At 40.7% G+C, this 12233-nt stretch overlaps 1 protein-coding gene across 1 annotated transcript in view; it reads right to left on the bottom strand.

Moving 5' to 3' along the window:
- The window catches only part of vps50 (VPS50 subunit of EARP/GARPII complex), a 192526-nt gene that overhangs the window by 156874 nt on the left and 23419 nt on the right, over positions 1 to 12233 (bottom strand). The window contains 2 exon segments of the mRNA XM_084079678.1: positions 6559 to 6630; positions 8283 to 8405. Of these exon segments, the coding sequence (XP_083935804.1) occupies positions 6559 to 6630; positions 8283 to 8405 (195 nt within the window).

Genomic DNA, 12233 nt, shown 5'->3' with positions numbered 1-12233 from the left:
GCGTACAAAGAATCGTTGCGATGTGCTGCGAGCTCGTACATCTCATATTTTCACACTTTTTGAAATGTTTTTTTTTCTGCCAGGCCGAAGGCCGGAGACCATGTTTTCGGCCCTGTCCGTCCGTCACGCAGAAATTCATTCTACATAGTGTATCATATGTAACCACGCTATACCAAATTATTTTAAATAATACACTTTAAAGGTGTTACACCAATCGTTAAAAAAAATTAAATTAAATATTTAATATCATATTGTGTATGTCCCTCAAGCGTTTTTCAAAAAGGTTTGAGCCTAAATCAAGCCTCAGATACACTCATTCCAACTAACTTCTCTCTGGCTTATAAAGCACTTTCACCTGCAATACCACATTGTCCTTATTTGGCACGTGGCGCTATTGAGCCAGTTTGTATGAATGTTATCTCCTGGTTCTGTGTGGAAAAAGTAAAAAAAAAAATATATATATATATATATATATATATATATATATATATTAAAAAATGCTTTGTAGGTGCTTAGTAGGTATCGCATGTGACATCACAGGCAGGGGCAAATTAGTTGGCCTCTTTTGAGACCAATTTACATAAAACCCCAGATATGCTGTGAAAGCCTGAGTGCTGAAACTTGGGTGTTTTTTGGTATAGAAGAGAGGTAGGGGAGACCAAAATCACACAAAAAAGAAGGAGAAGTTAAAATTCATGGCGTAGCTCCTTTAAGTAATTGTGGCAGTAAGATACTCTTATCTGGGACCACATGCATCATTATTGGTCTTGAATCCTAAGAGCATTTCTCCTGTGCTCTTCTCAGCTTGTCTACAACTACTACTACTACTACTACTACTACCAGGCCTGTAGTTTGAGGGCAGTAAAGTTAATGGCTATTGGCAGAGCAATTGATGGGTCGATAAGTTTGACACACAGGCTAGGGTGAAATCCCAGCCCGTCCAATAGAAACAAGAAGTCAAGAAGAAGGGAAATGTGGAAAAATGCAGGATAAACTCCTAGTGGCAGTTTCTGATTTCCCCGAGTCATACAACAGAGGTGGAAAGCTCTCTCCTGGAAACACAACGGAATGGGGATATCAGCCAGGTTGGTTTACTGCAGTGGAGATCAGTGATGTGACTACATTACAATTGTGTTCAGAATACAATTGTCATTCAATGACAACATTATTTTCACAATAAATACTTTTAATGAAGGAACCGTACATCTCCACAAACTTGACTCGACTCGGGAGCCCAGGGCCGAGCTCATGCCTTCTTCAATGCATGAGAGCCAACTGACCTTCTTGTCAACTGACAGGGGGAGTTTCCCCGGTAGGACGTAGCGCGTGGAAGGTACACATTATTCCAACCAGTTCCCTTCCCCCCGGGTGTCATGGGGGAGGCGGTATAGCGACCAGGATTACTACATGTTTTTGTGAGGGTATTAACTACCCTAGGAGACACAGGGAGAACATGCAAACTCCACACAGAGCAGGCTCTTTTGCCAACCCCACCTAGGGTATGGGCGCTGATGACGCGGAGAAGACACACCCCCAGTGCCCACAGCGTCCCCGGCGGGAATCGAACCAAGGCACTTCTAGCTGTGAGGTGACAGCGCTACCGACTGCGCCACCATGGCCCTTACTCCTCCTCTTCTTAACTACTGTTTGCTTGAAAACAGTGTACATACTGTATACTGTTGTAGGCTAATATGTCATACGGTCATTGATTCAAGGTCCTACTGCGCCTTTCTCCATTGGGGCTGCCAGGTAATTTAGTGAGAACAATGGAAGAACATCTGTATTAATGAGCAAGCCGCCTAATTTCCGCTGCCGTTTTCTGCCTGACTGTATTCTGCACTCATTATCCTGGTGTTTCCCATTAGCAGTCAGCAGACTAGGAGCCAGCTGTGTGGGTTTGGGTATTCCCTGATACCAGTGCTCATGCACACACACAAGGCAGGGCAGTGGTGTGGGCTACTCAGTACCTAAGATGTTTAAGTAGGGAATGTATTTGTAAAACAAGTTTTGGATAAAGAGAGCATCAGAGAGAGCCAAAAGAAGACTGTGAAACAGGGCTATTATAAGAGAAGTTAGGAAAAGAAAGAGGATGACAAGGAATAAATTGTTAATGGACAAAAGGGTGGGGGATACATGTATCTATACCCACTCTCTTGCCCTTACACTCCCTATGTCTGTACATATTGTCTGTTAAGTAGACGCGTTACAGATCGACTAATACCGATCTGAGTCATTTAAAATTGCATATCTGCCAAGCTAATTCAACAGCTGCATCTTTCCACTCAGCATCTCCTCATTATAGCCTCCATTACAAACTCTGCTGTGCATGACATACAAAACCGCTTCTAAATTGCATTTACATAGCAAAATCTGCAGTAGCTAATTGAACTCCATTTTTTACCCTGATGGATGAATTCACAAAATGGTTGTACAGCTTTTGCGGCAACAGCACAAATAAGACAAAAAGACTCATTCTCCAAGCACCCGCAAATGGTGAAATGCACCCTAACCATGCTGACAAGCTAATAGAGCACCGAAGTCTGATGTCATTTACGAATCCTACCTGGATCACCCCCCCCCCCCCCCCCCCATATTCTGGATTCCCATAGACGCGGCATATAAGAACTGTGTTCCAAAAATAAACAAATGAGCCCGGTGGCTTGACACATGGGTATGAAGCATCAATGTTACCGCCGCCGAAATAATTGACAGACTATCATAAACGATACAGAGCCACCTCCCTGACAATAGCGCCGGGACAATGTGTTTATTTTTGGACCGCAATTCTTATACGAGACGATTCTAAGATGACCCAATGTTATGTTCCATAGAGAAACACTTCCGTACTATATAGCATCTTGGTAATATGCGTATATTTGGCAACAAATTGGCCCTTTTCTATTGAAAATGAGCCTTGTTGCAAAAAAAAGGCCAATTCACTCACAAACACCAGCGCTAATAGCCACACACAGTTAGAGTGAATAATAAATAATAATACAACTTTATTTATATAGCACCTTTCAACATTTTGTTACAAAGTGCTTTACACATGAGGCAAAGTCCACAAAAGCAAAAAACAAGAATCAACAAGAGACATGAATGTTAGTAGTGTCTTCAGAAAGTTGCTGGTACTAGAGTAATTGAAGCTCATTTATAAAGGGGTGTCACGCCAGTTTCCAATGATCATAGCAGCAGTTATAGCCAGGTGAAGGCAACGCCGAGCCAGCCATGCTCATGAGCTGGTATTTCCATCCTCTAGTACAGGGGTGTCAATCCCATTTCAGAAGGTGGGCTGGATTGGTCAGACTTTGTGCAGGCCAGATTACTTTTTGTCTGCGTGCGTGCGTGCGTGCGTGCGTGCGTGCGTGCGTGCGTGCGTGCGTGCGTGCGTGCGTGCGTGCGTGCGTGCGTGCGTGCGTGCGTGCGTGCATGTGTGCGTGCTCATCAGTGTCCAAGCAACCAATCTTTTCTGCCCTTTTTCTCCCCAATTTAGTCGATATGCCAATGAATTCCTTCAGTCCCCACACAATAGCTACTGTATGTACCCAACACTCACTGCTCAGAGGCGCCGCCCCAGCCCATAGGAGTACGTGCACTGACAAATATCACCCGCCCAGATTCCTTCCCCCTAAAACGGGCCAATTGTGTTCGTATAGATGCTCGACAAAGCCGGATAAACAACGGTGGATTTGAACCCCTATAGACTCCATGGTGGTGGGCAGGTAATTGTCTCCGCCAGGCCGAAGGCATGGCCGAGACTATGTTTAGCAATTTTTCACATTCGCCTGTTATAGCGCCATCAGGAGGACGATTTTTGCAAAACAAATGTTTGGATATTACAGATTTTGTCCAAACATCACACAAATCGGTACACATTATCTCTATTGTCACGTGATCAAGACGGATCTGTCCGATTTTTCATATTACATCCTGAATTGCTGAGATTAGCATCTGAAGTTTGCAGGAGTGGTTCGCTTTGAACAAAATGCTAATACATTCAACAGTACCTCAAACACAAAACTATATTCTACACTCCCACAAATCAACATATTGATGTGTACCATTGTTCCACATTTAGCGTAGGCCTACATTTTAATCATACCAAAGGACAAATTCCGAACATGTTCATTGAAATGTTCTTAAATAGCCTACACTTGAAATGAGTTTTACTGTGTGGGCATTGCTGTTATGTTTATTAACAACAAGGGCATAGCAGTGGCGCCATTTTGTGGTGCCACAGATAGAAAACCCATATTGTTTCCCCATAGAGATTACCGAAAATATTTATATAAATTATTTTAAGCCTGGAACCAAGCCATTCAGGCATCATCGGTATAGCATCATAAAACATTTGATTTTGTGTAAAATAAAAATTATATTTAATTATATTATTTACTATATTTAACAAATACCCTTTTTTACGGTTTTCTTTTTTTTTACACAGAATCAAATGTTTTATGGTCATGACACAGCTTGGACGGCTTGGTTCCAGGCTTAAGATCATTTATATACCGGTAAATACTTTCAGGAATCTCTATGGGAAGAATGTATGTGTTTTCTATCTGTGGCACCACAAATGGCCACCACTGCTATGCCCTACACTCCATCATAACCGATCTACAAGCTCACAACACTTGTAGATCGATGGTAGCTATTTAAAAAAAAATGTAAGTGTTTAACATTTTCCACTATATTAATAACGTGCCAGAAAAATAGGGATGCAAGGTTGAAAGTGTATAATGTCCCCATTTATTCTGTAGTGATGCTATTTGGCCTCGTCCAGTACTGTATATAGCGTTTCATCACTGTATCCAACCTTGAAAAATATTTTCCTGGATTTCCTTAGTCAATGTGGCCGTGGGCAGCCTTAAAGGCATTGGATGAACGTGTGTAATTGTGCACGGCTTCCCAACATGGGTACATAGACTCACTAATAATAAGAGTGCTTAGGTAGGCAAAAGTCGCCAGAACTGATCATCTGTACCGGTGGTTACTGGCCCTGTCACTGGTTTAATACAGGAATGTCATTCATGAATAGTCCATTTTCAAGACGTAGCCTAAACGAAAAAAGAAAAAAAAGGTTTTCACAGCACCTCTGCTCAACCACGACAACTTGTGGACTTTCGGACAAAATAACATAAAATTGCCGATGGCACTGTCCATTCTCAGCCTCTACTGCACTAGCTCTACAAACTCCTTGGTGACAGTCAAAGATGACACACGACTAAATTGTGCTGAACAAAGCCACCATTCATACATGTCAGATGCAAAGCAAGGGCAAACTTCAGGGGCATATTATGTCATATTGTTATATCATTAGCGCAATATCTTTTGTGAATCGGGGGGAAAAAAAAGGTAGGGTGAGTGATGTTTTTTGGTTAAAACAAAAAGTTAAAGCTCTTTATTCTGATAGTAATATTGGTATAAAGCGTTTGTTCAGTAACTGGGGTCTCTCCGCCACTATAGCTCTTTAATAAACACAAAATACATTTTCAGGTGGTTTGTCAATTTCGGCCAATCAGAAGAGAGTATCCATTCATCAGCTTCAATGTTACAGTGTTCCAGTTCCAATTTTGTCTGCTCACTTCTTTGTGTCATCACTTTCACTTGTTTATACATTTCACTCGTTTATCCTGTATGAGTTCTCTCTCCTGTTTGGACAAATTGGTATCCTGACCTGAAAATGCATTTTCTGTTTACTAAAGAGCTTGAGAGACAAGAAGACCCCTCTGACTGAACACTCTTATAACAATGATTGCTATTTAATGTACATAGAGCTAGTTCACTTATTTTAACAAAAGAATAATAAATAGTTACTCCAGCGCTGATGAGAATTTTGTTTTTGATTGAACTTCTTAATGTGTTCATACATTTTAATATCCAACGAGGACTGGAAGAACTCTTAAGATCAGCTATTTACCCATTCGCATCTTTCCACCTTCACAGTTTACAGTGTGGCTTAGAAAAGGTTCAATCTACACCTTCAAGTTAAACTGCTGATTAGAAAAGGTTCAATCCTTGCAGAGATACGTGAGAGCAGTAGTTACTTTAGTGCACATTTTAGTGGTTAAAAATAAAGTACCCTTTCACTTGATCAGTCTGTTCTACACGTCTTTATTTAGAAACATCAGGTGTAATGAAGAATGTTTTAGTTCATTTCTCTTACATGGCTCAAGGGAAACTTTGAAAATGTTCTTATTGGTGAATTTGGTGAAAGCATTACCTCCCATGACCCTCCCCAGAGCAGATCTGAGGACTATCAGCGTGGAGCCTGCACAACTGGTATTATTTACAGACTGAGTTCAAAAACCTTGGCCTGCTTGTTGAAAATTCTCACCATGCATGCATGGACACTCTTTCTCTTCTGTCCTTCACTGCACCTCCTAGCCAGGAAACCTTAATTAACTTGGTAAGAGGGATGCTGGCATCTGGATCTGTGTGTGAGCGTGTGAGTGCGTGCGTGTGTGCGTGTGTGTAGTGCATATGTGTGCTCTTGCGTGCGTGCGTGTGTGCGTGCATGTGTATTTGAGAGACACATAAAGAGAGAGTGACACTCACCGCCGACTGCTGTCTTTTCATCTTGTCTCTGTATTCTTCTAAATCCTGCAGGTTCAGCTCAGGTGGCAGTTTCTGAAAACGCACACAGACATGTACACGCCCACAGAGACATACACAAAAACATAAGTACATTCGCAATTTCTCCCGTGGAAATCAACGTGTCAGCAAAACAGACACAAAACAACCACAGTAGAACAAGTTCATCTCTCCTCAATATGCGTGCACATCACTTGTAAACATCACATATACCTGGTTGGAGCTCTGCACCTCTGACTGAAGAACAAGCAAAGCACAATTATGGCAGAGAATCTGGGATTGCTTCTGAAAAGTCAAAAGGAGTCTCTTTGGAGCCGCATTTCCTTCCTGAGAGACCTCACATATTTATGCAGTAATGTCAAAGTACATCAATGAGCACATCCCACCTCCTCATGAATTAAATTAGTAAACAACAACTGACACTATCAGATCAACAGCCACCAATCTCTGTGGGGAGTAGCAACAACAAAAAAAAGATATAAGGAATCGGGGCGGGCAAAGGATGATGGGTAATTACTTTCCTCATGACTGAGTGACTCATTTCAGATGTGTGTGGCGATACCCGCCAAACTCTAATGAGATTTCACGCCTCTCACACTTTTTCACAACCCTGCTGAACACCCATGCAATCCATCACTCCACAAGTCATTGGAGTGTGTGCGCGACTAGGTGTGCGAGAAGGCTGCTCAGGTGAGAGAGGGTTTTAGCTAATGCCAGCGAGAGGTCACATGATCAAAGCTTATCAACATGTATTCCTATTAGATATGCAGTATTGCTATTATCAGAGTCACTCAAATGTGCTGAGCTTGAGAGGGGATTTGGTGGGAGGATGTGCAGGGAATGATAATTTGATCATTTTATTGGCAAGAATGAAGTTCACGCTAGGAAATTGCTTTGGCAACCCAACTTGAAACATTTAGCAACTAGGGCTGAACTGTAATGGTCGGTGAATCAATGAATCGGTTGGTTTGGTCTTAAGTCGATTAAAGCCTTCAGCATGATTCATCAGAACTAGTTAGTAAGTCTGACCAGTGGAACAGCTATGGGCAGGTACACACTGTAGGACTTTTAAAGTGGTCGGGGAGTCATCTGTCATGAGTCATCGTTAAGCATTTCACACTACAAAAGTCTCTTTCTTGCAATCGGCTGTTATATATCGTTGTGGTTTTCACACGATCGATCGCCGACAAGGTATCACACACTGCAGGATATTTCACAGGACTCAACGCAGAGAGTAGAGCCCTGCAACGGCAGCAGGATCCCACGGTACCCGCAGGTTCCAACGCAAACCTTGCGGACGGTATTTAAATAGGCCATTTACGGTCGGGAAAAGGCCCGGCAAAATCCAGACAGCATAATCGGAGAAAATATCCTACAGTGTGTGTACTGGTGGCAGTGTCGTGACCTACAGCAGTAATGCAACATTTCTTTGTTTGCCGACCACAAAAAAGTTTTTATGAGGAAACAAGCTAATAGAAAACCACGTACTGTGAAACGACGGTACATTGTGTACACAGTTTTACCTGATCGTTCTGTTCTTCAGCGACTACATTTAACACATACTTTTTTGACGACATCGGTATCGCATTGCATCGGCAGCTATGCTGCCAATGTGTCCTGATTTTTAACCACTTTCAACCTTTCTGATTTTTTTTTTTTTAATGGGTTATTTACAGATGGTGTCTGACCTGGAGTTCGTGTTGCACCATATCATAGGAGTCACTGGAGTAGTAGACCTCCTCGATGCTGTTGATGATCTCCTGTTCTGCCTGGGGGTCAATGGGCTGCTCCCTCAACTCTCTCAACTCCTCCTGGACAGACAAGAGTCAGAGAGAGAAATGGACAGCAAAGGAGAGTGGCAGAGAGAGGGGGAGAGAGAGAGAGAGATCAGAAAAGTTTAATCAGATCTGTGAAGCACAGCATGGCAGCAGTTTGTGAACAACTGTTTAACCTTGTTATTTCAAGAACTGGCAACAGAATTACAGCTTCCATCAGCTCCTTGTCTCACTCAACATGACCACTATTAATCTCCTGCTCTACCCAGATGACGCGGTCCTATTTTCACCCATTTAACAGGGTTTGCCGAAGAGCCGGCACCTGCTGGAGTATTACTTGAACCTGAAAATAACAAAACATTGATTTTTCAAAACAAAAAAAGAAAACAAAAACTAAAATATTGAGAACCAAACATAATTCCACATTAGGGACAACAACCATACAACACACATTACACGTCATAAAATTATAATTAGTTCTACAGAAACATAACTTTGTTCATCCAAAATAATTTGGTTCAATTTGTCTACAAACTCATCCAAATTAATCTGGATGAAGCAATCTGCCAACAAAGCACATTACATTGAAAAATGAATTAAAGAGACAGATGGATGTATAAAGGAGATATATAAAAGTGAATTGTCCTTGATGCTCAGTCTCAGCCCCAGCTGACCACATCCAGAATCCACAAATGAAAAGCACAACATTTGTCAACAAAGCGGCAATCAAGAAAAAACGATGTGAGATTCTCAAGAAAACGATGGATATTAGGAGAAATTAGCAACAGGTGAGTTGGAGAGAGCAGGAAGAGAGGGACAACAATGACGATAAAGGCTATTTATCAAGGTGTTTCATGGCAAATTGTGTCGAGTTTTTCCCTCGGCTGTCCGGAAGACAGCCGAGGGAAGGAAAATAAACTGAATGAATCAATGACATAAAGAGAGAAATGACATAGACGAGACAAATAGCTACAGACAGATAGGTAGCAAAGCAGACAGACAGAGAGAGAGATACTGTGTAGATAAAACAGCAGAGAGGACTCAGCGGAACATCTCTGGGAAACTTCAGAGGGTTATTGATCAGCATGATGCCGTACTGTCAGGGCTTATCACCACAGCCAGAACTTTAAGATGAGGCGGATTAAGGCATCCAACTTCCCTGGAGGGCCCGGACTGCCACTTAACCCTTTCAATCCGGGAACGCAACCGTGTCATTTTAGATTTGAGCTATATCCATTATTTTATACTTTGGATATTCAAAAATAGCAGATATACAAGCTCGCGTTTGTGCAAATCTTTGAATACATATTTTTTTAAAGCGAATATTTGTTAAAAAAAAAATCCCTTTAAAAAAAAATATATATACATATTCAAATATTTACACAAATGATCAAGATTCTTCACAAATATAATATATTTGGCTATTTTTGAATAGCCAAAGCATAAAATATGGATAAAGTGGTTACACAGATGCGTTCCCGGTTTGAATGGGTTAATGAGCAGAACTATAAGCACATGATGTCAATAGAAGGGTGGAAACACTGACTAGACACTATACAGCTATAGAGGGGGGGGGGGGGGGGGTGCACGAACACACAAAGTTATGGAGGATAGTAGAAACCTGAGCAGTATATAGGAGATATTGGGGGTCCTGAAAAAACTAAAACAGTCTGTGATATTTGTGTCAAAATATTGCAATTTGTAGCTCCTGCAATATGCTAACCAAGCTCTTCTACATGTATCGAGAATGTGCTCAAATATGCTATCCAAAATCATTTGGGTATCAGAAATCAACTGTATTGTCACATCACTAGGGCTGTCACAATCAGTCAACTTTTAGTAGACGATTAATTGTCCTACAAATAATTAGCGATTGACGGTTTAATGTGCATTTCTGTTTGGCTTTTAGGCTTTGGAAACAAGTTGCACAGGGAAGAAATGACGAGTAACTTAAATATACAAAGAAATACATATTTAATAATTTTATACTTTCAAAATGTACAAACATTTTTTTTTTTGTGGAAATAGTCAATCTACAAGCTCATAACACGTTGCATCATGAGCTTGTGGATCAGCTTTTTCCGTACGCGTCATTTTGTAATGTGGAGACGACTATGCCGATTATGAAAAATAATTGCGGTTATCTCAAATAATTGTGATTAGGCATTCATGTAAAATTAATTTTGACATGCCTAGTTTACAGGTGTAAAGAAGTGGGTGAAATTTGTTTTGAGGTTCCGATTCAGCAAAATGTCTTCTAAATCCTAAACGCTTTTCTGAAAAACGTATGTTTCTATATCAGTGGTTTTCAAACTTTTTCATGTCAAGGACCCCCAAAATGATATGAATTTGGCCCGCGGACCCCCATCTCAAAATATTTTGTTCCAGGGACCCCCAGAAGCAAAGATTTGAGTTAATGTTTGCTTTAAAAGAATATATATTCAAAGATTTGCACACATTTTCACGATTTTTCAAAAATAGCAGATCTACAAGCTCGTAGCGCGGCACTCGGTGCCGCGCTATGAGCTTGTATATCTGCTATTTTTGAATAGCCAAAGTGTAAAATAATGCTTTTTAGCTCAAATGAAAAAGTGACACAGATGCGTTCCAGGTCTTAATGGGTTAAATAAGCATGTCAGAGAGAACATAAAAGAAATGAAGATATCTACATATCCGTGGCGTATACTCATAGCCTAAGATCAGCAGATGCAGTATGGACATGAGGTTATGTAATAATTTATATCTGCAAAGTAACTAGTGACCAAAGTTTTCAAATAATTGTAGTGGAGTAAAAGTACAATATTTGCCTCTGAGATGTAAACAAATACCTAAACCTTTTACTTAAGAACAGTACTTGAGTACATGTACTTAGTTACTTTCCACCACTGCTAATACCTAATAGAACTGCTAATGGTTAGGATTTGAATAAAATGCATCTTGATTAGCTTGATTTATAGACCTCAGATTCTACAGCACTAGAATATCCACAGTATCTCTAATTGTCCAACCCTCTTTCAGTGTGATGGTGGTATACCGTAACAGCCGATCATTCAGTGTTTGTGTCGAAAATAGCAGATTCTAGACACTGTAACCTTGTTAGCCATGCTAATGATCCTCTCAAGTTTATTCTTGTTCTTTGTGCCAAGGTTTCCAAATAAGGCTGGGCAATATATTGATATTATGTTAATATCGTGATATGAGAAGACTGGATATTGTCTAGGGATTTGGATATCGTAATAATATATATATGGCACATACAGTACATTACGATGGAGATGGAGGTTAGATGGAGGCTAAATACTGGATGCAAATGGAGGCTAGATCTCCATGCCTCACCTATCACCACATATTGACTTGAGAAAAGATCAGACAGTGATCCATTTTAGGAACCCTGTTACACACTCGCCTGGCCACAAATAGTTTTCAAGCCCCCAGATTTAAGAACTGAGCACTGAAGCAATGAAGTGTGCCAACAGTGTACGTGCGTGTGTTTGTCCATTTGTTAGTCTGTGAATGCATGCATGCGTGCATGCATGCATGTCTTTTTATTCTATTTATTGTATTGATTGATTGAATACTTAATTATCAACATTGTTAACTCATTTACTGCCACTGACGTAAACAACGTTTTTTTTTTACGTTTTTCTCACACAGAACCCAAGATATCGTGACCTGAAGATTTGCTGCTCCATTCACTTCTTGGTTAACTTATTACTTAAAAATCCTGTATCTCGGCTCCTGTGTACTTTTTTTTTACTATGTATTTTTGGCTGAGACGTGTTATTTTCAAAGGCGTATAAAAGCTTGTCGCGATGGCATTTTTCTTTTCTTTTCGCGGAAGCACAGTGAAACCCGCTGTGATTA

The sequence above is a fragment of the Gymnoscopelus microlampas genome (assembly GCF_963454915.1).
Source record: "Gymnoscopelus microlampas genome assembly, chromosome: 15".
NCBI lineage: Eukaryota > Metazoa > Chordata > Actinopteri > Myctophiformes > Myctophidae > Gymnoscopelus > Gymnoscopelus microlampas.
This window is presented reverse-complemented; position numbering and strand designations above follow the sequence as displayed.